This window comes from Gavia stellata, chromosome 3 (assembly GCF_030936135.1).
Source record: "Gavia stellata isolate bGavSte3 chromosome 3, bGavSte3.hap2, whole genome shotgun sequence".
Classification (NCBI taxonomy): domain Eukaryota; kingdom Metazoa; phylum Chordata; class Aves; order Gaviiformes; family Gaviidae; genus Gavia; species Gavia stellata.
This window is the reverse complement of record NC_082596.1, coordinates 38,458,981-38,485,711: the sequence shown is the minus strand read 5'-3', so window position 1 is coordinate 38,485,711 and position 26,731 is coordinate 38,458,981. Positions and strand designations below refer to the sequence as shown.

General features: G+C 35.6%; 1 protein-coding gene across 1 annotated transcript in view; it reads left to right on the top strand.

Annotated features, from left to right (window-relative positions):
- The window catches only part of CSPP1 (centrosome and spindle pole associated protein 1), a 67,448-nt gene that overhangs the window by 34,309 nt on the left and 6,408 nt on the right, over positions 1 to 26,731 (top strand). The window contains exons 15-29 of the mRNA XM_059836166.1: positions 599 to 717; positions 2,159 to 2,237; positions 2,570 to 2,690; positions 4,575 to 4,722; positions 6,970 to 7,122; positions 9,443 to 9,555; positions 10,688 to 10,837; positions 12,066 to 12,212; positions 13,049 to 13,153; positions 14,266 to 14,332; positions 15,769 to 15,889; positions 16,578 to 16,723; positions 17,291 to 17,431; positions 22,739 to 22,779; positions 24,075 to 24,138. Of these exons, the coding sequence (XP_059692149.1) occupies positions 599 to 717; positions 2,159 to 2,237; positions 2,570 to 2,690; positions 4,575 to 4,722; positions 6,970 to 7,122; positions 9,443 to 9,555; positions 10,688 to 10,837; positions 12,066 to 12,212; positions 13,049 to 13,153; positions 14,266 to 14,332; positions 15,769 to 15,889; positions 16,578 to 16,723; positions 17,291 to 17,431; positions 22,739 to 22,779; positions 24,075 to 24,138 (1,715 nt within the window). The remainder of the gene's footprint in view (positions 1 to 598; positions 718 to 2,158; positions 2,238 to 2,569; positions 2,691 to 4,574; positions 4,723 to 6,969; positions 7,123 to 9,442; positions 9,556 to 10,687; positions 10,838 to 12,065; positions 12,213 to 13,048; positions 13,154 to 14,265; positions 14,333 to 15,768; positions 15,890 to 16,577; positions 16,724 to 17,290; positions 17,432 to 22,738; positions 22,780 to 24,074; positions 24,139 to 26,731) is intronic.

Sequence of the window (26,731 nt, the reverse complement as noted above, 5' to 3'; positions counted from 1 at the left end):
CTGTAATATTGAACGGTGTTGCAAGGATGCTTGGGCGTGTACTTGGGGCACATGCCCAGCAGTGTCCATATTGTTAGAAGGCTGGTATGGCATGAGTTTTGCCCCAATCAATTGAGCGACCTCCCAGGGCTAAGCTCAGGAATGCAGTGTAGGGAAGGACAGCTTCCACTAGACACTGTGGTTGGCACTAAACTGTTTTGGGAGAGAGAAAGGAGCTTTAGGCATGTGGCTAAAGTTGTGCTGTGCCACTTACCCTTTGACCAGAGACTAATCCTTGTCTTGTTTTATTTACTGTTACTGATGTAACCAGTAAGTATCATTAACTGAACCAGGTAAAGAAGGTGTGCTTGTTTTATGTTCTTTAGATCTCTGGAATAGCATGGGTTCGTGTACTACTCCCTAAGGGAAGGTTAATTTCCTGCTGAGGCTTACTGTATCTTGTTCGTGCATGGCACTAATGAGAGGTCTTGGGCTGAGCTAAATCTAGAGTTTTCCTATAGTGAATTCTCTCTCTCTCTTTTTCTTTCTTTCTTCTTTTGATGATCTCTCTTCTCAGTTGTACAACAAAACAAAAAATTGCATTCCTTTTTTCTTTAAGGCTTGCACCGATGCCACCTCCTCCACCACCAGTTTTGACAGACAACTATAAAACGCCTTATGATGACGCATATTACTTTTACGGGGTTAGGAATCCTTTGGATCCCAATCTTGCATATTGTAAGTCGATGATTTTAGGTGGATTGGTTGTTAGTGTGATTCAGATGACTGCTTTTAATCTAGTTAAATGATTAATAATGTAGAACTAGCAACAGCAGTTTAAACCCATTTCGAAGATGTGTATTGAATGAAAAGTGGGCTTTTTTTCAGTACTGGTTTTGAATGAAGTAGTTTTCTCCAACTGCAAGAGAGGCTATGGCTTCCAGAAATCTTGTTCATTGCTTGAACAAGCTCTAGTCTCAGCTACTTAGCCATTACTCCTCCCAGATAATTTTCTTTATGGTTTTGATAATCAAAACATTATTTCCTAAAACTGCTTAAACCATATTTGATCATCATTAATCAATCATAATTTCTTTTTTTGCTTTTTTAGAGGAAAAAACAGAAATACTTTTAAAAAGTTGTTGTGCTACCTTCATTTAAAACAAAGGAGGAAAAAATCTTGCAATAATAACACTTTACTGGTTGATTTGAATGAGATTTGTATCTGCTGGGAAATTTCAGGAATGCTAGAGATTTAAGAGCAAAAGTTTTTAGATTTTTTTTTTTTCTCCAGTGTAAATTTCTCCCTGTCTTGAAATGTAATAGCTTTTGGTTTAAGAAAGATTGATTATATATTTTTTTAATTTTTTTTTTTTTAAAGTTCTAGGCACCTTTTTTACCTTTTCTTTGTACTCTTACTTTCAGACCACAGTTTTAACTCACAGAAGTTTTGGGGGGTTTTGTTTGGTGTGGTTTGGGTTTTTTCGTGTGTTCTATTTTGGTGTTTGGCTGGTTGGGTTTTTTTAACCCTTCTATCAATATAACCTCTAGGGTAAAATGGCTTACAGTTTAGAGTATTAAAGAAATTAATACTTAAAATTCACATATGAGAGTTATGTTGTCTTAAAACTTGTTGTCACAAAATGGAATATTGATAGTGCTTAAAATTTGAAAGTGTGAAATTGTTTTAGAGATGTATCTCTTACTGTCTTGAACACAAGCAGTAGTATGCACAGTAATTTCAAGCCCTGCAGTGGCAGAGTGCTGCAGGTCCTGTTTCAGTAAGAGTACAGATGCCAAATATACTGCATTTCTGCAGGAGGCAATGGGGCTTTCCTCACAATAGAGGACACATTTAGAAAGCATGAGAACAAGTGTTACATTAAGTGAGTTACTACTTTTTGTTAGTTCATTGTAGAATATGTAAATCAAGACATTTGTAAATTTTAAAGGGATTTAGTTGAATTTAAGAAACAGATTTGTACCTTGGTGTTGTATCTTGGCATTGTATTTCTTGCTATAGAGGGCATTAAGGAATAGCTAAGTTTGTTATAGAAGTTGAGAGTCCTGTTTGTAATTCTGCAGTCAGAGTTTGAGCAGTGAGCTCTGTTCTTTTAAGTAATGGCAAATGTTTGCATCTGAGCATTCAAAATTTACAATAGTAATTTTTACTGGGTAGATGGTACAGGTATGATGGGAATGCAATCCACACCTAATCTGGATCCTCCTTTAAGCCAAGCCCCAGTAGAGCGATCTGTGTAAGTATTATCTGTACTCATATTCTTTGTATTTATCTGTATTGATACGCTTTTCACGTTGGGATTATTTTGCTGACAATGGATATGCCTTTGAAATAAAGTATGTTAAAGACAACTCTTCAAACTTCTAATTAAGAATTTCTATCTAAACAATAATTCAGTGAAATGCTATTTTTATATGGATTTATGAAAATGTTTGAGATTATGAACTACCAGGCTGTGGAAAACAACAGCTCTTAAATATTTCAGGCAGGGATTCTTTTTTTTTTTTAATTCCTCCCCTCCAGACCCTATGATGTTTTCCTTTTTATATGTGTGGTTTTCTAATTCAGAAGTAACATTGGACAGAGGAATACAGGAGACAGACAAAGAAGCATAGGAGTATTTTCTGAAGAAAAAACAAAGCCTTCCAAAGAGGCAACATTATCTTATCAACAAGAATTACAACAGCAGGTACTAAGTGATAAAGCTTCTGACGATTTCTTGTTTTACTTTTTAACATACAATGGTTGTAACTGTAGTACTCTTTCAAACATATTTATTTAGTTTACAAGTTAAAAAGCTTTCTTAACTCTCTATCCCTTCATCACTTCCTTCCTCCCATTCCTCTGACCCTGCTTTAGCTCATTTTAGCTCTTCAGGTGGACAGAAAGCTCTTCAATTTTTTTTTGTCAGAGGCAAAGAGAATGTTAAGACTGACAGCAAACAGATTAGTTCCAGGCATGGAGTATTATGTAATTATTTTCATAAACATAATAACCTGCATCTTAAAAGCAATGACTTGTATAGCTCTGATATTCCTATTGAAAGATTGCTTTTGAGCATTATTGCTAGGAACACTAATTTCAGTAAGTTCTTCATGACCATTTGGATACTAATTCAAAAGCTTCCCTAATGTTTACTTCCAGTGTGTTTGTAGGTGGTGTCTTACCTCTTTTCAGCTTCCTTTTAGTTAGACTAGACAAATTTCTTGAGTCTCCTGTCTTCGAGTATATGTCCTAGTCCCCTACTCATTTTAGCGGCCTTTCACTGCTGCATCTTGTGGGAGTTTATATTTATAAAATGTATTTGACCATGATAAGACGTGTTATTTCAGAAGAGATTTTGCTAGAACTGAGTTTAGTGGCACTAACGTTTTCTTATCTTATTCTTCTTTATATATTTCTTCAGTGGAGGTAAATAATTGCTATAAAAATATTCTAGTTCTAATTATGCTTGTGCATAGGTATAAAGGAGAGGCTGCCAATCAAGGTAAAATTAAAAATAAAATAAAAATTTAGGAATAGCATCCGATATTGCACTTACACTTTTCTGAAGGCATTTTCTCACTGTAGTCTTAAGAAGTAAATTTTATCTTGCCATATGAGAGACTGCACAATTTGACATAAAGGTCTAATAAACATGGCATGATACAATCTTTCAAAGTTATTATGCTGCTTATGGTTGAAAGCAAACAGAAGGTATTCTGCTTTTTTTTTTCCTATAGAAAAACCTGACTGACCATTTTTGTAAACAGTTGAAGGGACTAGATGGGTCTTTGTGTTGACTCATTATATCTCTTACAAAATTGTCTGACTGCTTGATAAAGGGAAATGTTTATCTAATGCACAGAAGAAACAAACTTAAGAAACATACTTTAGTATATTTCAGCTACATAAATAGTAGCTAATGTTTTAAAAGCTTTGAAGATGGACTTTTTTAACAGCTGTTCTCTTTACAAATGCTACATTAGGTTAGTAGAAGACTTGGTTATATAAATTTAACCTGATTTTGAAGAAAAAGAGGAACAAACCATATGAACAGTTCTGCGTTATTTGCTTACGTCATCATGTGTTACTGCAGAAAATTATTTCGTGAATGGTTATAGAACTATGTAGCATTCTATCAAGGAATTTATTGCTAGGAGTCTTTCTTTATCTCATGTCATCTCTAGTCTAAGTTTTGGTTAAACAAAATATACCAGGTTGAGAGAAGCAAGTGTTGCAGTATTGTAGAATTTTGCCTGTTTAATTTTCAGGCAGTGTAAACTTCTGTATCAAAGATCCAAAGATATGGGACTTTTGATCTACTGCAAGTGCCAGGTGTGAACATTTCTGGAACTTGGAAGTCTTATAATGTGTATCTGTATGTTTCTCTGTGATTATGCACAACTGGACATGCACATTTTGACAACAGTATTCAATGCACTGTCTGCAGGACAGGCAGTGAAATGTTTGCTATTTGCTTGATGTAGATGGGGGAATGGGTAATGATAGCATTCAGCTTGCTCTGTTAACTTTTTATTAAAATTATACTTAATGTGGTATCTTTATGCAGCTGACTTTGGTTTGTTTTTAGATAAGAGAGAGAGAGGAACGACGCAGACAAGAGAGAGAGGAGAAGGAACGCTACGAAGCCAAGTTAGAAGCAGAAATGAGGAATTACAACCCCTGGGGAAAAGGTGGTGGTGGTGCTCCTCTCAGAGATGCAAAAGGAAATCTGATAAGTATGTTTGCCAAAATTGTGGTTTGTCTTTTCAAGACCAATGTTTTCTTGCTCTCGTAAGGGCTCTATTCAGATGTTATTTCTTGTTTTGTAACACTGGTAGCCCAAGCAGATGCACTCTAGAAATATTTAAGTGAGTAATTATTTTGATTTCTGTAGAATCATTTGAAGAGTACAATTTGAACAAAATGGGAAACACAGGATATGTCAACTATTAAGTGAAGACACAATGCAATAGTAAAAGGAGAAGGAGGAAAACAAGCTGTTAGAATCATCTGCAGTACAAATGTGCTAAAGTCTGTTGTGAAGACTTTTATTTAAACATTTTCCACGAATAGGGGTTTTTTATTGTTTTTCTTTTTTAAAATAAATTCCAGGCTTAGAAAGATCTACTTGTGATATGGAAAATAGAAGCATGTTTGAATAAATATATAAAGCCAAGTGGAATATTTAAATTTCCCCAAGTACCACTGCTGGTAAATGGCTATATAAGTAGCAGTTAGCAGTAATGTTTTTAAGGTTTATTTTTCTTCCAAGTGCTGTTTTATGCAAGATGGGAGTAGTGAGCTGGGAGATGATTGGGGCAAGTTGTTCATCCACCCCTCTAGTAAATCAGAGATAGATTAAGATTAAAACTCAAATTCCTGATCCTGGTTCCTAGTGAACCCTACAGGAATATTTTATACAGAATAAAAATAGTACTCAATAAGCAGAAATAGATTTGTATACTTCAAAATATTGGCCTGTGCTATCTCTCTTCATTCTTGCCTTTAGCATCTGAGTGAGTGAGTCTTACAATTTTATAACTATTGATTTCTAATGTGAAATGAATTGATTTTCTTGTTATTGGAATATGATGTTGAATTCTGATTAGATTTTTAAAATATGTCTCCTGGTAATAAAATACAAGAATTTTCAAAGCATGGAACACTTACTGGATAACAGTTTAGATACATAAATAATTAGTTTCAGTTTTATGACACTCGAGTGACATATGGCTAAATTCATAGTGTAGTTTGAATGCTTTTTGAAGATTGTGTGCCCAAATAGTAAGTTTAGAAGCTTGTGTTTATTCCCAGAGCAGATAGAGGTGTTCATACTGCCTAACTTTAGGCACTGCATTTAAGCATCTGGCTTCTTTCTCTAGGCTTCACAATGGTGAAGTGGGTCAGAGGAAAATGTAGGTGTCTCATATTAGCCTGAGCTCTGCATATACCTGCTGAGAAGCTTATCTCTGTCCGTAAATGAGGAACCAAGAGAAAGAAGTTTCTTAGCCTGTTTTCCGGAATTACACATGTAAAGCTATTTTTCCCACCAGAGTTTAGCAGCATGATGGATAAGGTATGAGTCAAATGTCGTGAAACATAACATGCTGTTTCTGCCATGTCTCTTTTTCAGGCAGTGTGACTTGTCTTTTTATCCTCTTGAAAATGTCTGTAAATAGCTTTTCAGACTCTGATGTATGCAAAGGTTTTTTTACAGAGAGGGATGTAATTTAAAGTTCTTGGAATCTGTGTGCTTAAATGACTACAGTAATTCAGAATTATCAGAAACACTATTTAAAAAGATAATCTGAAAACTGTGTAGTATTTTTTTGTTTTGAAATCAGCCTTCTAGGTATAGTATGGTCAACACTTCAAAATGACTTAACATCTTTGATCACGATTTTTATGGTAACTGAGAGGCACCATGTAAATTTTGGTGAAAATGCTGATGACACTGTTTTGCTTACATACAGAAATCTGCACCTGGATTATTACTAAAGACATGAAGATCAAAATACACTTTAATGGTACAGTTGTGCTTATTGCCCTTAGTAGTAATCAAATAGTGATTCAGTACTTAAAATACCAATACTAAACTCAAAAGTATTTTACAGCTTTAAGGAAATAGAAGAGGGGATGGTTTGTAAATACATGCTTGTCAACACAGACTTGTCAGTCATTTTTGTCTTTTGAGCTCTTTATCTTTCCATTTCATAGCATTTTTGGCAGGGGAGGTTTGCTGTGAAGAATCATTCCTGGCAAAAGAAAACCAACAAAACAAATCTTTTAATCAGTGAATTCCTAATTACTGGTATTTCACCTATAGCTTCTATATTCTTGTCTTTAAATTTTCTGTTCCCATAGTTGGTATGCCCAGGAAACGTGGAGTCTGCTCAAAAATCCCTGTATTTTTGACAATCTATGGTGAATGTGCCTTTTGTGAGAATAAAATATTATAAACAGTTATTTCCCCTTTCCTTTAGCGGACTTGAATATGATGCACAAGCAAAATGAAGATGCATATCATAATCCAGAGGCAAGACTATATGAAGATAAAAGGGCTATTGTATCTGTTGACCTAAGTTTGGCCTCACCAAGACCTGAGAACACAGAAGCATCTACAAATAAAATAGCAGGTTTTTAAGAATACTGTATTACAGCTCTAATTATTTATAGGTCTTAGTGATCAAAATTCTCTAGTTTCCTTACTCCTTTCTAGTAGTCCTACGATAGTGTTAGTGCTCTCTACCTGCAAAGTCAGTATCATGCTTCTCTCCCAGACTTCTTCACTGCTGTCACTGTGTGCACTGAAAATGTAGTTTCTTATCTGTCTTGTCAGTAGCGATAAATAACTGGTTTAGCACTGAACAGTCAGGATCAGTATATTAGTTTTCCAGGTTCAATGTTGTCTAATCAAATCTTCATACATATTTGTTTTACTTTTAAATGACACAGTAGAATACAACTGTATAGTAGGAGAGAAGATGGAATAAAAAGGGGAGGAGGGTCTGCAGATGTATGATGTTACAGGTTAAGATGAAATTGGTACAGTAACTAGGTTAACATTTTCTAAAAAGTTACAAGTAAATTGGGTATGTATGCAGCCCTGTGCACTGCCTCCAAGTTTTAGGGATTTTATTTTGTTTTCCTATTTCAAAACTAATGCATCTTTCTCGTCTTATGTTTTGTGAGACATTTAAATGAGAGACCTGTAGTACTCCAGACCTGTCCCTAGTCTGGGATGGGCGAAGGCCAGGATTGGTGGCGATCTCCTCAAGTCAGCTTAGATGCTGCTTTTCTTTCTCCTGTCTGAACTATTGCACTTCTATATAAAGAATTACATGGTGTTTGGGGCATGGATCTACTTTCCAAGATTGCAATTCAGTGTCCTGACCACTGGCTGTAGAATCAATTTTTTTTGTTCTTTCTGTCCCCCCTCTTGCTCTTTCTCCCTAATACAGTGTATATTTAACCATTTAGTAAGAAGTGAAACAGGCAAGGCCAATAAAGTAATAATGCAGAATAGCAAAGAGCCCCCGGTTACATCACTTACTTTGGGATCAGGAGGTGGTGCAGATCAGTGATGGGAACTTCATAGTCTTGCACCTTCCATTTGATCAGTCAGGCGGTAAAGTGGCTTGTGTAGGTTTTGGTGGGTTTGCTTGTTTGTTTTTTGTTTTGTTTGTTTGTTTTTGTGGGTTTTTTTGTATACCACCCCATTGAAAGAGGAACTTGCAGGATAGTAGCTGGTACACAGTAAATTAATTCCTTGATACCTTCCATAGTAACTTGTCTGTCTTGTGTCCATGCCTTTTAAATGATATATAAACTTTATTCTGCTTTTTTGAATAGAATATATCTGTGTGAAGTAAATCCATCCTGAAAGAGCCACATGTAAATTTAGTTATATTTTTGGAAGGATTCAAACAGTGATTTAATGTAAAAATAGTACTAACCTCAAAGTGTACTACTTGGTTATGCAAGCACATGCTCCTAAGGCTAGGCTGTAGCAGTAAGCATGTGCATTCCTATGGGAGTAAGTGTATGTGTTACTTCTGCTTTCATCTGACTTGGGTGGTACATCACCATGTAGGGAAATGTAAGGGGGGAACATGAGAACAGCTACAGCTGTGTTCATCTCAGCTCAGTGGAGCTATGGCTCTTACACATCCTTGAGGCACTGTCCTTTGGAGCAAACATGATATGAATGAAGACCATGCTGTGTCAGCTGAAAAGTTAACACAACTTACTCTATCCTTTACTTACTTCCTTTCTCTGCTTCCTGTAGGGATCCTGTTCTGCAAAACATGTTCTGTGTGGTATCTGAGTTAATCCTCTGATCTAGAGCTTTTGCGACTGTATGGTTATGACGCATTCGTAACTCAGGGCTAAAGGAGACATGACACTTCAAACTTCGTAGTATGGAGGGCATCTTATACTGGCAGAATTTGATTTTCTGACTGCTTAGAATTTTATTTGCCAGTTTTAGGTTTTGGTTTTTGTAGCATCTGTTGCTATTTTACCTAAATATTTGTTAGGATTTTCTGTTTTTAAAGAGTGAATAAACCTAAGGAACAGAACTACGTGTGCTTACTCACAGTAATTGCAAGCAGTAAAGTTATGAGATGTAAAATCTTTGCTATTCTATTTAACTTACAGGTAACATTTTTAGATACTAAACTGTAGATTGGACAGTAGAATATATGACTCTTACAGGTGTTATTTTGTAAAAAGACAGCTCACTTGGACATTAAGTGAACAGTTAAAATCTGACGGTATTCTAGGCAGACAACGTAAGAACTTCTAATCCCAGCTATTGTTTTCAGCTATAGCCTTGAATTATGGCTGTCATAAACTACCTTTTGAAACAAGTGTCTCAGATTCCTGCTTCTTCACTCTAGCTTGCTGTCTTAAATTTGCTTTGATTTTTATCTTTAACTTTTTTTTTCTCCTTAGGTTTTACATTTGCACAGACCTCTCCTTTTGCTCGAGGTAATGTGTTTGGTGAACCACCATCTCCACAGCATCTTAAGCGACAGGAGTCATACAAGAACTTTCTTCGTCTACAGGTGAATGCGCACACCAGTTATCATCTAGTTAAATAAATTTTAAAAGAAGGATTACAGTCAAATAAATCATCAGATACTGCTGACCAAAAGACCTTATCCAATCATAGCCAGTTCTGTACACAAGAGGTGTACTAAGAGCTATACGCTATTGATTCTCTCAGATTTTGCCTTACATAAGAAATGCCTATAAAAGTGATGCTATTAATAGTTGACTTCATTAATCTAGATTCTGTCTTTTTTTTCTAAGTACAGCTCTCTAAATACAGTATTGTGTTCTCAAACTGTGCATACAGTACAAGTTTGCATACATAAATATGTCAAGAAACAAAGATGTTTGCCCTTGGAAGTCTGTATGTTACAAATGCATGTTTATCAGAATGAGATGGTGATCAGTGAGGCAATAATAGTGTAGTTATTTGCTGATGGGTATATAAAATGTGATTTGTTCTTCCACCAGCTTCTGTCTTCTGTCCATAATACTTCGCATATAATCTTATGCCACAAGAATTAAATATCAATTTAATTAAATATCAATATCAAGGAAATCGTGGATGATTTAAAAGAGTACGAATGTCATACAGTAGTTTGATGTGGATCTCTTAGAAAGAAAAGATCAAAGTGGATCTCTTAAAAAGAAAAGATCAAAGTTTTTTCCATATATAGTGCTGCCAAAAATAAAAGGAATGGGCAGACCTTTGATTTCAGTAAGTCATTGCTGTGTCTAAAAATATCGTAATTGTGGAAAGGAAAAAGATAATTGCTATGTCGTTTTTGTTTTGGTTTCCCATCTTCCATTATTTAATCAGTGAAGAAAAGTGTTATTCCAGCATATCCAGAGTAGAGTATGTGTTAAGAAATATTCAGGTTTTATTAGTAGCATTTATAATTAGTGGTGTAATTTGGAGGGTTGTTCTGTAAATAGCGTCCAAAAAGAAATAGTAAAATATCATTTAAAGGAATTCTGAAGGTGAAACGTAAGACTGGCCCTAGAATTCTTTCAGTTGCTCCATACAATCTTTCGACTGCGCAAGTAGGTACTGCAAAAGTCCATACAAGATAGTGGTGGTAAATGTTGTTCATCAGATTATTGCTGGCTACTGACAGTTGAATACTTCTTTGCCTTATTTTCTAGATTGAAGAAAAGAGACGTAGGGAAGAAGCAGAGCGAGAAAAACTTAGAATGGAAGAAGAAAAAGAAGAAAAACGATTAGCTGAACAGAGGATGAGAATTCAAAAAGCATATGAAGATGAACAAGAAGAGAAAAGAAAGAAAGAGGAGGAGGTGTAGTATTTTGATACCTTGACTTTTTCCATCCTAAACTAACCCTTTAATATTTGTCCTCTAGATTAAGAAGGTAAACTGAGAAATGTCCTGTAAATTGGCCTTTGTTTTTAAAAGGGTCTACATTAGCCGGAGGAGAGGTAGAAAATTGTATTAACTAGCACATGCTTCCCACTCTTTATGGTATGCTACCACTTGAAGTACTGTTAATTCTTTTAAGAAAAAATGTGTTGTTTTATAACTGACAGTGGTGCTCTCCTTTTTAAAAGAAATTGTTCGTGAGGCCGATAAAAAGCTTTGTCAAATTGATGAATTTGAAAACAAAACAGAACTTGTTTTTTGTTAGCTTCTTAAATCTAGCTCTTGTGGAGTTACTTGTATTCTGACTGTAGCTATACAGGAAGATTTCGTACAGCTTTTTTTTAATTGGTCAGGATGTATCTTTGAGATAAGAATGCTACTTGTTTTGAAAGAATGCCAAACAAATCTAATGAATACTTTTCTTGGAGGTAAAATTGCGATTTAATTCAAAACCCAAAAGCTTTATTTATCGGGTTTGGAAAATTGAATGAATTTGCATAATTCAGAACGTCATAAATAATTGTAGGAAAAGGACACAAGGCCATCAGGGATGGAAAAATCTTTCAGTACCTGCAGGATTATGAAACATCAGTTCAAGATGTGGGACTTGAAGATTTCTAAGACAGAACACTTAGCTTATGTTCTAGATTCTCTTCTCCAGGACGAACAAGTTAGTTGGATGAGTCTAGTCTTCTGGATAATAGAGCCAGTCCAGTATAGAGTAGGAAGCTAACTGGTATCATAGCTTTTCACAGACACAAGACTAAAATTGAGACTAGCTGATAATTTTCACTGTGGGCTTGTGATGGGGTGGTGCATGTGTGCAGTATATTTTGTTTGAATCTGACTCCTTAGAAATGACTTCTACAGTTTAGTTTTAACTGGCAGCAGATCTAGGGACACAAACTGGTGTTTACTGAAGTTATTGGGAATTCTGTTGAATGATGTTAGCAGAGCCAGGACTGCAGATGTTTAATATTTGCATGGCATAGTTTTTAATTTTAATGTTTGAAGTCAGCCTAATGAAATATGCTTTTCATTCCATACTAATCACTTTGATGTGCAATTTTAACTTCTCAAAGAAAAACAAAGCAAAACTTTAATAATGTTGAGTCTTTTTTATGTACTAATAATGTTTATGTTACAGCGAAGATTGAAAAATAAAGAAATAATTCGATTAGATGAAGAGAGGCAAAAAGAGGCAGAAAAAAGAAGAAAAGAAAAACAAGAAAAGAAAGATGAACAACTTATACAATATTTTGAGAAAGAAAAGATGGAAGAGGAAAAGAAGACGGTATGCTTCAGTGACTTTCTAAGATACAAATACTTCTTCCTAACTTTTAAAAAATAACTGAATTTTTAAAAAATTGCATGATTTCTTAGATCTCTACCTTCAGTGTTGTTCCCCTCTTAATTTATCAAGCTAGGTACACTTAGTGCACACACAGAGAACAGCTGATTGAAAAGTCAGACATACTGCAGTGGAAACTTCTCTTGCTGATCAAATTTGTGTTTGAAAAAATAGTAAAAACAAAATAAATAAGAGCAAGCTGCACTCTATAGTTGATTTAGTTGATTTTTATATCTGCTGTGAAGTATAGTGGCCTGCTTTTGCTGAGGTCCAAATACAAATGAAGTTATATAATGTAGAGGACTGGAGGACTGTTCGTCTTTAACAATGATGTTCTTTGTAATTTAATTATTTTCCTTTGACCCGGATTACATAAGAAGTCCATCACGTAGAATCCTGATGGACAAAATCTAAGTAATTTATAGAACTATTTCTCTTCTAGAAATTTCTACATGTAATTTCTCTAAAATGGACAGATACAATGGAATTGTCTAGAGGAAAAAAACACGTGTAACTTAACCATAAATTAAAAAACCTACATCATAGAAAAAAAGTATTAAAATTACTATAGGTAGAAAATAAAATCACCTGAAATAATTGTTGCAATAATTTTATGCAGTTAAGAGTTGAAAGCAAGTTAAATACAAAAATAATTCAGTTAAGATCAGCGAAAGCATTTTTCTGTCAAATGAAAAATATTAAAAAGTCTTCCTGTCCAAAATAATACTTTATTCAGAATCTATAGGAATGTAGTTTCAGTCTTGCTTTCCTCCTTGCAGTTTTCAAGACAGGCTTCTCCCATCGTTCCTGCTCTTCAGAACAAATCAATAAGAAAAGAAGAAAGGATTCCCTCTGCTGAGAGCCATATATCTTACTATGCACAAGTATGATTTTTATAGTAAACTTTTACTGATTTATTTAAGACAGTACAGTGTATGAAATCCTACCAGGTTTTTAATGTTTGCCGGTTATTACTGGAATACCACAAACAACCGGAGACAGTCTTTATGTTAGCCAGTCTTGTAGGTCCAAAATTTAATATTCACTTTTATTCGAAGTATTGAAGAAATTGTTTTTGGGTGTGTTAATTTAATTTTTTTCCTGCATGCACATTTTCTGTAGAGATGAGTACCTCTTCTCTGAGTGTAGATACTCTGTCCAGCTTACCAAGGGTCCAGTGATCTCAAGGTTTAGGATAACAAAGTTTACATCTAATCTAGCAACTCATTGTGTTCACTCAGAGAAGAACTTAGCTCAGGCATGAAGTTTAATGTTGATTCCTAGCTACAGATGTTATTGTTTTATGTTTATGTGTTTGAAGGTACAAAAAGATTGTAACTCCTAATACACTTCACTTTCTTCTTTGCATCACCAATGAGTTACAGTGGTGGTCCCAAGACCACTCATTTCTGTCCCAGGGAAGATTAAATCAAGGGAAAATTTTTTTTAGAAATAAATTTCTCCTGTGAAGAGTAGATTAAATAGTTGTCTATGATACTTGAATATCAGACTACACTTCTGACTTTTTATTGGAAATGTGTTTTTACCAACTGTCTGTATGAACTGGGCTAAAATTTAAAAAAATTAATTTGCCATGAAAAAGATAATTTGGCAAAATACTTTATAGTGCAGTGTCAGAAAATGTTTTAAGTAAGACTTCTTGAAACTTATTTAAAACTGTTGCTTTCCCTAAATATTAAGAATGCTGTGGAGGAAGGTCAGTTTATTTCTGCGTCTTTGCAGTACTTGGTATAGCTTTGTCTAGATCTCTGAATAATGCAATCTAGGTATTATCATAGTAATCTGGATTATGCATTTAAAGATCAGGTTTAAAAAAACCTTAGGCATTAACAACCTGTAAGATTACTAGTCTGTCTTCCAACAGTAGCGGTAGTTAACGTAAATTTGACATAAAATAAGGAAATAAAAAGTACCTATGTCTACTATATTTTCTTCCTTTGAAATACTAACATTTCATATTCATTATGATCACTAGGATCCTCCACAACCAAGGGTTCCTTCTCCACCTGTCCCTGCTAGAAGAAATCAGTTGCGTGCATTTGGTAGGTATTGTCTTTATTGCAAGCTCACTTTCTATTACAACGAAATTGTTCTCAGTTACAGTTCTCTTTCTTGCCTGAAAAGGAATAGTCTTATACAGTTTGCATTTCTATGTGGGTGTTCTCTCTGTCTTAGTATTATCAGTGTGTTAGTATGGTATGTCTGAAGTATTAATACAAAATAAAAATGCATTTATTATGTGTCTTCATCAGGAAATACCTTTTTGTAAAAGCTCTGATAATGGAATAGTCTGCACGGGAAGTGCTGGATCTTTCAGTCAGGACAGTGGTGACCACTGTGACCAGAACATTGCAAAATGGGAGAGTTTTGGAATAGCTGAGTAATGGATTAGACAATGTGTAAAGAGAGCATTGTAGTCCCAACTCTTAAATTCTACTTTCCTTTGTTAATCTGCCTAATCCTCTGGTTGTTCCTCTTAGCTTTCACTGGTGGTTTTAAAATTCAGACACTTTGTGAGGATTTCCTTTGCTTTTGATATGTTAGTTATATCAGCAATATGTGGGTGGAAAGCAGTAATTTTTCTTCTGATTCTTTTTTACAAGTATAAAAGAAGCAAGACGTGCAATGTAACAGTAAATTATGTCCTACAAATGCTGGGTCCATTCTGGGGAGTTATGGCTTTTCCACTAAATGGAAGGCAGAGTGGTTCTTAATGCCGCTCTTCGAAATTGATTGACTCAGACCATCTGTCATGGGGAAAAATAAAGACATATGAATTAAATCTTGTGTTTGAGGATTTAAACTAGTAAAACTTGCTTGCCTGCTAGGTTCTGGACTCAGACTAAAAGTCAGTAAAATATCAAATTATTAAGCGTGTTATTTGGAAAATAAGGAATTGATGAAACTGTTTTAACTTGTGGAGGAATGCTGTCCTGACCACCAAAAAAACAGCTTAGACCCAAAATAGGTCAAAGAAGTCAATATAAGCACATACTAAAAATAAGTGTTGAAGTTAGAACTCTTGACCACTTAAGAGAGTCTGCACTGAGAAGACGGATATCCCACTTTTGAGTCAGGAAACAGAAATGAGGTTGTGTGCTTGCTGATACCACCTCAATTCCTGTCATCTGCCTCTGGACCTCTGAGGACTGTGTAGATTTGCTAATTTCAAAATAAGGCTATTTACTAGCAGTGTCCACTTGCTGGTATTTCATAGCTTTTCCTTTTTTAAATACAGCGAAAGACTTCCATTGAAGTTTGGATGCTTTCTGCTGTTCAGGGGATCTGGTCCTTGTGCTGTCTAAAAATACAAGCTCTGACCTAATTTCTGGTGTTTAAAATGCTGTGATTTTTGTGTTTGTATAATCCTTATTTTAATTAACAGTTCATTATCTATATTCCCACCTTACATTTATGAGGTAGGCAGAAAAATGTCTCTGACTCTCTTTATTTTTAAATCATTTGTGGTAAATTCCAGAGGAAAGAAAGAATGTGATAAATGAATTATCAGAGATGAGGAAACAGCTTCGTAGCGAAGAGAGGCGACTGCAGGAACAGTTGCTAAATGTGGCCAGTGATGATGATGTCCCGATTACACGGTAAGAATTTCATCTTCAGTTTTAAATGTGAGATTTTGCACAGGAACTCAAAGCTACTGTGTGTTAATAGCTAATATTAGTTGGCTAATACACATGAGTGAAATGAAAATGTAGAGATAGAACTTGTATACAAAATTTTCTTCATTTGTTTTTCCAAGAATCTTACTAAAGTTTAGTGTAAGAGTGGCTATACTGGTAAGATTGGAAGTTGCAGCTGGTAAGATTGGAAGTCTTGGAGAGTGGTCCAAAGCAGATGCATAAGGCAGAATTTTATCTCACTACCTTTTTTTCCTAGGGCATAATTTGTGCCTGTAAACTGCAGTACTACTGCTGATGAATATGCTTACAAATAGCATACTGCTGTGGAAGTTCTTGTTGAAAATCATATCCTTTTTATTTGGTTTACTTCCAAAATGTATTAGTTAGTCATACGAATTAGTTGGAAAAGACTCATCAGATCTTCAGTCTTAGTTCCACTCCATAAAGTACGACGGGTTTTTTTATTTTTAAGTAGGTTATCCCTTTTTATAACACAATATGCTGTGTCATTACTTTAAGATTTATTTTCCTGTTTTGATAGCTTTATTTAAGGATAAAAGATGTGAGCTTTATCAATATTATATTTCCATCCAACTCATTAATACTACAGTGTTAAATTATATTCTGCTTGTTTTACAAACTTTTCAAGCGGGAGGAGAGAGAAGAATCCAAAGGACATATTTGAAATGGCCAGGCTTCGTCTGCAGGCTCCAGTAAGGCGACCTTCATCAAAGGAGGCACAAGATCCAGTCAATATACAGAATATCTGGGAATTTAATGAACTTAAATACAAAGGCAGGTAGATTTTTTTGTTATTGATGAAGAAAGGTGGAGAAACATCTGTTCTTTTCCTCTGTCTTCCATGCCAGCCAGGATTTAAAGACAAAAATAAAATTCAGGCTCTTCACAGCTACTGCCTATATACAACATAGTCTGTGGACAGCATTTTGTATGTGTGTATATCTCTTTGTGTGGCCATTTCTACAAGTGCACACAATTCACAGCATTGTAATGCTGAGTTATCACTTGGAGCACTCACCTAGCTTCCAGTCCTTGCCGCTTAAACTTCTTAAACTTCTTGTGCATTTGATATTACGATGTTACTGAAAGTAGAGTAAATTTGATTTTTTTTACCCGCCAACAAAATATCATTCTGTGTAACTTTCTGTTTCTCCTTTACCAGACAACGTATTTTTAATATAGTAAAATTGTAAAATCATTGCTGAAGTGGCTCATCCTCTTGGCCATTGTAACCATTATTTTTAACAATTTCATGATTTTGTATCTGTAGCTAGTTCTTTAAAAATGTTTTTCAGAAACATTGGTTTTGGGCAAAATTTAAATTTCCTATCTTTGCTCTAGATTCTGAAACACGTATGGGCTTGAGGCACATGTATCCTGATCCTCCAAAAGATGACCAGACTCTAGAGATTCAACAGCAGGCACTGTTGAGGGAGCAGCAGAAGAAACTTGACAGAATGAAAATGAGGAGAGAAACAGAAGGTAAGGAATGAACGATCCAAGATAATTTCAGTTATTTTTGTTTATTTGTTTTGTATTTGATAAGAATTAAAAAACACCAGCTCTAGTTTTACTTTTTTCAAGTTCAATGTCAGCACTGCAGTACAAAACAGTAAAACACCAGAATGCTGAAATTCTGTCATGATGTAAAGCATAAAAAAATTGAATGCCTTTTTTAATTACTGTGACTGTTCCTATTTGGTTCCCTGAAAGTAATTTAACTAGTGCTTCATACTTCAGAAAAATGCAAGAGAAAAGTAGTTTGGGTACTGTTTCTTAAAGAAAATTACAGAGTAGTAAAACTCTTCAGCTGATTTGTGATAAAAGCATTAGCAGGTAAGTTCCTTGTGGCATTTCTTCAGTTGTCACTGAGGAAGTAGATGGTTTTGAACTGTGAATTGGTTAAAATGCAGCCAGTGTGCCTTCACCTTGGTCTCCTTTTAATGGATTAAATTTCTTTTATTTCCATAGTCTTGGGTTGACTATTTCAAAGTTTCAGAAATCTGTATCTGTTAACAGGCTTTGTTTTGGAAACCACATATAAGATATCGTAACTAGTTTGAGGTTCCAGAATGAAAACGTTGCTTTTAACGCTTAGTAGAGATCATCCTAATAGAGTAAAATATTAACATCCTAACATAGTAAAATATTTTGGCTGCAAATTGCAGAAGCAGTGAAAAGTAAATGTAATGCCCCTTTTTTGCACGCTGCACTTACCTGAATGAACATTACATTTGGAGTTATCTTTTACGAACAGTCATGGAAAAGCAGTATCTCAAGTTTAGACATTATTTTAAAGTATCGTGAGAGTTGCTTCAACCTTTCCAAAAGTTACAGCTGCAACTGTACAAATGAACACAGTTTTGAGTGCAAGCTACAAATTTCTCAGAAAAGTGTTTGTTTTTGTAATTCAGACTGGCCTAGCTAAATTTCTGAAGAGAAAGTAACTTTATTGCTGTGGTGGCTTAGCCTTGGCTGGCAGCCAAACTCTCACCCAGCTGCTCACCTGCTCATGTCCCCTCACTCATGCCCCTTGGCTAGATAGTAGGGGAAACAGGAAGAATAACGCTTGTTGGCCAAGGTACAGACAGGGAGATGGCTTACCAATTGCTGTTGCAGGCAAAACAGACTCAACTTGGGGAAAATGAACCCTATTATTATAAATTTAAATAAATATTTAATTACTGATTTTTGAGTAGTGGGAACCAAAATGACAAACATCAAAACCACAGCTTTTCTGCCCCCTTCCCCATGCCCAGCTTCACTCCTTCACTCCTGATGCCCCTGCTCCCCTTCGTTGGTACCACCACCGGTTACAATGCAATCCCCTCGATGATGCAGTGAGTGGCATCAGGTTGGGGAGCGGCGATTTACGGTCAGTACACAGCAGTTTCTCTCTGCTGCTCCTGTCGTCTTGTACCTTTCCATCTGCTCCACCATGGTCTTCTCCAGAGGCTGCAGGTAATCTCTGCTCCAGCACCTGGAGCACCTACTCCCCCTCCTTCTTCTCTGACCTTGGTGTCTGTAGGGCTGCTTCTTATGCTTTAGTCCACACTCCTCGCTGCCATACTTTGTTTTGCCCTTTCTTAAATATGTTTTCACAGAGGCACCACAAGCTTGGCTGACGGGCTCATCCGTGTCCTGCAGCGGGTCTGTTGTGGAACCGGCTGTGCCCAGCATGGGGCAGCCCCTGGCATCTTCTCCCAGAGGCCACCCCTGCAGCCCAGCCCTTGCCACAGACACCCAGTACCATTTCAGATTGCTCCTTAAACTTATTTTAGCCTTAGAGATGAGGTGAAAGTTTGGCATAAAAAACCCCAAACACATATGAAAGGAAAATATTTACACCTTTCCATACTGCTTTAGAAAAACTGAACGCATCTTCTTAACACTGGTTGTGCTTTGAGGCTTGTGTGCTCTACCTGTTAATAGACCCATATGTGAGTAAGCTTAACAAAATTTATACCAAGATGCGAAGGGTGACAGTTTCTTGCAGGGTGTTTTGTTTGATACCCTGGTGAGTGTTACAGATGATTCCTATTCCATCTTGTATAGATGTGCTGGTGTTCAAGCAATGTGTGCAATATTGCTTATGGCTAACATAACATCGCAGTTGCAAATAAGCGTATCTATACCACTTTCTGTGTTAATTACAAGCTCTTGAATATCATTTAATGTCTAAATGGAATGTATAGGGTTGTCTTCAGTCTTGCCCTTTGTGAGATTGACTGAAATGGTGAAAAATAATTTACTAGCTTCAACTGAGATCTGTGTGGGGTTTGGTTTTGTTTTTCTGCTGTTAGAACATTTTTCAATAGGTCAGTCTGAGAAGGCTTTAATTTAATGTTGTCTGGAGAGGAGCCTCCATCAGCTAGAAAGCAAACTTGCCTTTTTCATTAATTTTAAGGACAAGCTGTCATTTTAGACGTATGCTAGTGCTAAATGGATAATGCAGGCTTACACGGTGACAACCTAATGAGGCATTTTCTTGGACAACTTAGATTAGTTAGTAGACAAGCAGCTGATTTTTAAAATTATTTTCCACTGGTGGTTATAGAGGATTCTCGAGCAGCCTTTCCTCTCTCTTCTACTGCTTTACAACTTCATTTAACTTCATAGTCTGTCACTGTGTACTGAGCAAGATAATTAATTAGTTGCCATGTATATCTTTATTTCTAGTTTATTTTCCTCTGAGACAAGTTCATCATCTGTCTCTCACTGAAAATAGATGAGTGGTTTTATTGTCTGATTTAAGGCAGAAAGAAAAAGGAATTAAAGCAATATGTATTTTTGTACTGGGGGCGAAATGTTGTATTATAGGCTGTAGAGGCAAAGGCTTACCTGTTTTCCCACACTATATGTAAGTGTTCTTTACCTTACATGCTTTATATACTGTTTTCCCTCTGATACTCTTTTTCTTTCTTTTTTTTCCCCTTTGTGTAAAAGAGAAATATGTGGACTATTAGTGGAACTGTAACCTGAGAAAGTAATGATTCTTTAAATGTCCCGAATTTTTTAAATGCGTGCGGTGTCCCTGTAAACAAAGCAGTCTTTTGCAGACTTCTGCATGATTGTTATTTTGGGGAGTAGGAGGGAAAGGCACAGGAGTAGGTTTGATGTTGTTGAACTGCATGCTGGGCCCTGCTTGACTGGAGTGGTGTATCGGGAATGGGCTGGTTGTCAGTCCAGGAGGAGTGACAGCCCATGTGCTATGGTTTTTGATGCTAGACAGAAGGTCAGCTACACACTGAGTAAGTTTGCTAGACAGAGATGCAAGAAACTATCTTATTAAATATTTTATTTGAAGACATAAACTAAATAAGAAGAGTAACTTCAGTTTTGCTTCTTTGTATTTCCAATATGTATGAAGTCATTGTTCAATTAACGTTCAGGATGGTTCTCTCTGCTCTCCAGAGTTGAGGCTTTTATCCTTAGACAAGTGCTTTCCTCTGTGGAAGGATCGCTGTCTAGTTCAACCTCTCAACTACTCTTTGAAAGTCGCAAATGCGGTGTGCTCAGCATGTTGAGCGTACATTCACTCTTGGGGCTTTCTGCAGTCTCCTGCTCTGATTATTACACCCTGACAGAAGCCAAGAGATCTGTATTAATCTAACAGTTCATTGTGACACAGCATCCTTCTTGCTAGTCAAATTGGTTGTTAACATGTCCCACCTAGGGGAGAGCATCATTAGTCTTGAGTTCTGTTGATATGCATACGATGGTTTAGCTACGCAAACATGCCTATTCCTGGCAAGCAGATGTCTGGAATACAGAATAAATATTTTTTGAGTATCCATGAGTTTTTAACTACAAAACTGTTGTAATGTTTATCTTCACTACATATAAATGAGACTCCTGACTCACTTGGTCTAGCTCTTGATAGACCGCTAAAAGTAATGGCAAAACCCGAAGTGGGATCAGGAAATGCATGGCTCAGGTGATCCCTAATTATAGAAGAAATAATTCATTTTTGGCTCTCTAATTTTTAAAATTTGATACAGTATTGGTTTGTTTTTCTATTTGGTTCATAGTGAGTTTGAACAAAAAATGATAAATTAGAGAGAGTTCTCTCCATTATTGGGTTTTTTGTGTCCTAGCTGTGAAGTTCAGATGGAGTTTAAAGTGTTGCAGTTTAGCACTAGCAACCACTGGGATGTTGAACACCATTAGCTTCCACTCTCTTTTTTTTTTTTCATTCACAAATTGTTTTAATTAAAGAAAAATGACATGTATAACATTTAATATGTGAAGATGATGGCAAGAAAACCAAAACACTTATGCTAGGGAAGGGAGGATAATCTTTATTATAGTAAGAAGGCCATCGACTTTGAGTTCTTGGGTACACTTTGGAAAGTACGTTTCTTTTTAAATGCTTTTTTATCTGAAGTTACTTAACCTGGTGTGTTTTCTCAGTACCATGTTCCAGTTGCATTAGGATTCAGCAGTGTGCAGAACATGATGAAAGAAACATTTCTTGCTAGCTGTGTGACTGGATATTGTTTAAGATGCAGTAATTCAAATAATAAAGCTCTTAAGGTATCAACAAACAAAACATAAGAGGGTAAAAGAGAGAAACCAAGTATTCATGCAGCAACCTTTTATTTCCTAATGTATTACTGGGATGGCTTAAACCATGCTGCCTTCCCACAAATTGATGGTTTTTACATTATTCAGTCAACATTTGGACATGACCTTTCTATAGCAAGTGTTCACAATATTGTTGTAAACATAGTGCAGAAGTAGTTCTGACTATTGCAGTATAGAGCACTTTTTCAGAATTCAGCACAACTTAGTGCAATTTTAGCATTTAATGAAGTTTGATTATATCATCTTAAAAAAATTGATTTTCAATAGCCACAAAAATAGTTATGCTTCCTTTTTCTGGATAACAAATCAGGTTTTGAACAAGATGGGAAAAGGTTGGTTTTTGTTAGCGATGAACAATAGAGTTCTAGTGTGAAAATTATGTTTGCTCTTTGGGAGATACTGATAAGTCCAGCCTTAAGAAGGGCTTGCATATGCTCAAGGTTCTTTAGAAATAATATACTACTGAGTTTGTTTGATTTCTCTGATTCTACTTAAATTGACATAAGGAAACTGGAATAAACATTGCATTCAAATGTTTTTAAAATATTCATTACAATGTGTGTCATTTTAAAGAAGTAATGCATAGTGGTCTTCATTTTTGTAATAATATGCTGATAAAACTTTTAATATGTTTTAGTATTAACTGTTTTTATGTCAATACTATCGTTTTGTCCCTTGTCTATGTGGCTTTTGTTGATCAAGATGATTCTGCTTCTGGCGGTAACCCACAAACCATGGGACTGGTAAGAATAAAACAGTTTTTTTATTATATTACTTTGCCTTTTTCAACTGTGAGAAATACTGTGTCTTTCACAGATTTGGAGAAAGGAATTACACCTAAGTAACAAGACAGCAAGCTTATTTACTTCCCTTGCTTGTCAATACAATGAGTAACAGCTTTAAACTTGATGTGCAAGTTTTTTATCTTTGTATATAGAGATGGTTTGATTCTTTAACTCCGTTCTTTTTATATTCATTGGTACTTATTTTATATTCATATGATGTTAGATTGCTGCTGGGGGTGGGAATTAGAAAAAACCAAAGCAGAAGCAGTTGCTCTGAATTCAGGTGGCTTAAGTGATACACATGGCAGTCAATAATTAGATCCGTTGTCTCAAATGGGACGTTTATTTTCTGACTTGGTGAAAAGAGTGAAATAAAGTGCTATCAAATTGGAATTTCGCACTAACCCAAACTACAGAATAACAGAGTTCAACTGTGTCTCATGGGAATGTGAAACTACACAAAGTGGAAGACTCTACAAGAGCAAAGCCATTAGCCTCAAGGATAATACTGTAACTGCATGCAGAAATTAAACATCTTTTATTAAAAAAAACCCACCTTAATACATTTTATAGTTGTAATTTATTGCCTGAAATTCTTCTTTAGAGCAATGCTTTGCAATAAAAGAATTTGTTTTCTCTTGTTCTGTTTCCTCTGATAGTTTCTACTGCTTTGATTTCAGAGCGTTTTTTTAACATAAATTATTCCATAGTAGAATTTCTGTAACAAATGGTTGCCACTATGCAGTGAACTAGAATTATTACTCTTAGTGCTTGTACATACTCTTACTATGAAGACATTTGTTATTTTAATGCTTTAATATCAAAGATTTTATGTGGTGGGATAAGCAAAACATAAGGAATCATTCTTCATTTGATCAATACTTCATACAAACCTTAGGTGCAAAGAACACTTCTAGTACTGACTGTTCTGAAACTCAAGCAGAGTGACAAGGATGTATTTCCTGATGGAAATGTCTGTGTTACACAAGTCACCACAACAGCTGCCATTTGTAGGCAATTTTAGCAAATGGGATTACTACAGAAAAGTAAAAAAACCCTAATGCTTAAAGAGAACATGAGTTATTTAAAATGTATGCGGTTTTTATAGCCATAAAGTAAGGAATAGTACAGAACACTGTAGAGCTGCTGTTTGCTTTGCAGAAGTGTGGCAATTAATTTACATTTATTATAATTTGGCCCCAGAAAGATATTGAGGCATCTGAATTTGCATGTTTTCTGTTTCACTTTTGTAGTTCAGGAATGAATCTAATGAATTCTTGAAAAATTCACTGTTGGAATCGGATAGTGCTTTTATCGGTGAGTTTATACCTCCCCTTAACCGTGTTATGAGTGTACAAACGTCATTCAATCTAACGATGTGTCTCAAATGATTGTTACTGTTTTAAAAGTTGCAATGGATGTAGCTATGGTGATTGTTTTAAAGTATTAGAAAATTATGTCTCCAAATTAAAATGCAGATCTTTATGGAATTGTACTGCAATAAATTTGTGTAGGTCACACCTAAAGTTAATGATGCCGCTCACTTGCCTTATACCACTTCACATCTTTTCATGAGAAAGCGTCTTTCCATGCTCATTGTGCTCTGACTGGGATGTTAGCCTTGTCAAGGAGCTTTTTTTGACATCTTCCCAGCTTTGGATAAGGAGAAGCTAGTATTTGTTCAGCAAATGTGTTACAATGGTAGAATATGCAATGCTCTTCTATTGTTCTGCAGCAAATAAAATAATTTATTAGCAATCGCAGCTTACAATTATGAGCTGTCCATAGTGAAATATAGAAGTGTTGGGCAGCCAGCGACTCTTTTCATTTTTATTTTTTTGTTTTACAAGTATGCTTGATTTTAAGTATGGCTAATCATCTGAAGTAGATGATTTTTAGTTTTCTTAAGATTTTTGTGCAGAGGACTATGTCTCACGTTGTCTTATGTCTCTTTATTCAACCTTCATATGCATGTATGTAGAAGTGCTGTTTCGCGTGTGTTTTGTTTCCAGTCACTAGAAGTAATAAGGCTAGAACTTATCTTCTCTTTTTTAAAAATCCAACCAGCTGAGGCCTCTATGTGTTATTTTCCATTAGTAGGCATTACAGTACCTTGAAATTCTCTTCAATCATCTATGGGAAATAATCTCACAAGGTTTTATTCTTTGCTGTAGGGGAGATGCAGTAGATTTCTGCAAGTGCTTTTTAATGAAACTAGATATGTTTCCGTATACCGATGATTGTTATCTCTGGCTTTGGTTAAAAGCAGAATTTTTCTTTTGAAATGTATTCAAGCTTATTCTGTAATGTGCAAGTCCTGGAGTATGGGATAGAACCTGGCATTGGGAAGGGCACAGGATGGGGCTTCCAGGCTTCTTCAATGCATTTGGTACTCTCTGTAGTCTGCAGTACACTCTTCTTCAGGTTAGGAAATACTATTTATTAGTTACAGTCCAAATGATGAAAGGATGCTTTAGGAGAGTCCATCAGTTTAGAATCTGGCCAAATACCCTGTCTCTAACAGTAGCCAGAATAGGCGCATGGGGAAGAATATAAGGCGGAGGGCAGACATGCAGCAACACTGCAGAGTACTCTTCCAGCCTCCAGTGACTTGTAGCTCAGAGGCTTCCTGAGTCAAATGCCATGTGTTTGCATTTAATAAGTCTTCCTAAGCTGGGTCTTTTAATAGGTTGTCTTTCATGAATCGGAATCAGCATTTTTTTATTTTTTTATTTTTTTTAATGGTTGGACTTGATGATCTTACAGGTCTTTTCCAACCTTAGTGATTCTGTGATTTTTTTTTTAATCCCTCTATTTACATCAGTAGTATAGTGTGGACAAATTTCCACACTATGCCTTCTGTGAACTGTCTCCTTTCATCTGTTCTGAATCTGCCGCCTGTGTAATGGGGTGCTCCTTGGTTTTATTCACCACTTTCACAAGGTTCATGATATTTATAGTCCTCTCTCCTATTTCTTCCTTTTCCCCCTCCAGACGATTATTGCAGCTTAGTGAGGTGATGGAGTTAACTTAGGATACTATTCACCCCCTTTTTATTTTTTCCCAGATCATTTATGACTCTGTTGAAAAGCATATTCCCCAATACTGAGCTGTAGGCACTAACTAAAACTTTGTTACCCTTTGCATTATTTGGGCTTTGTAAATATCTATTAAAATTCTGAATAAGAATCTGGTGACTTCCGTCCCTGAAATGAAAAATAAAAACTCTCATTATCTGTGGGCTGTCTTCTCTGTGAATTATGCTGCTCACATTGTCAGAGTGTCTTTTGTGAAATACATGTGGTGTATTTTAAAATATGTTTTTCATTTCCCAGGAAGAGCATAACACTACCCTCTGGGGTTTTTTGGGTTTTTTTGACATGGGTTTAAAATCTAACTCAATTTTGTAATAGATGTCAGCATTACGAATTAATTTGTCTTTATCTCCTAGGGCTCAGAAATTTGAGGCAGTTAGGAATAAAGAGGTTTATCAATTTCTTTTTCCCTTTTTTTTGCCTCACTTGAAACCCTGGAATTCATTAGTGTTAATGGAGTGATTTGAAAGCACGTCTGCGTAGCAGTATCTGAATGATAGATGCTTAAAGGAACAGGTAGCATCTTACACTAATGAAACACTAAAGGTACAAATAAATTCTTCTTTAGCTTGTAATTTGTTTCTGTTGTGATAAACTCACATGATTGAACATTTTTTTGTATTCTGAGTAATAGCGCTGTTTTGAATATAATGAAGGTCAACTGGTCTTGTAACTAGAATACTGAAAAGTGGATTGTTAGCCATATACCATTTCAAAATTATGTTTTGATTTTTTTTTTACTTGAAACATTTGTGATGAGAGCATGAGTACCTTTGGTGAAACTGGGGGAGGGAAAAGAGGAGAGAGGAATAAAA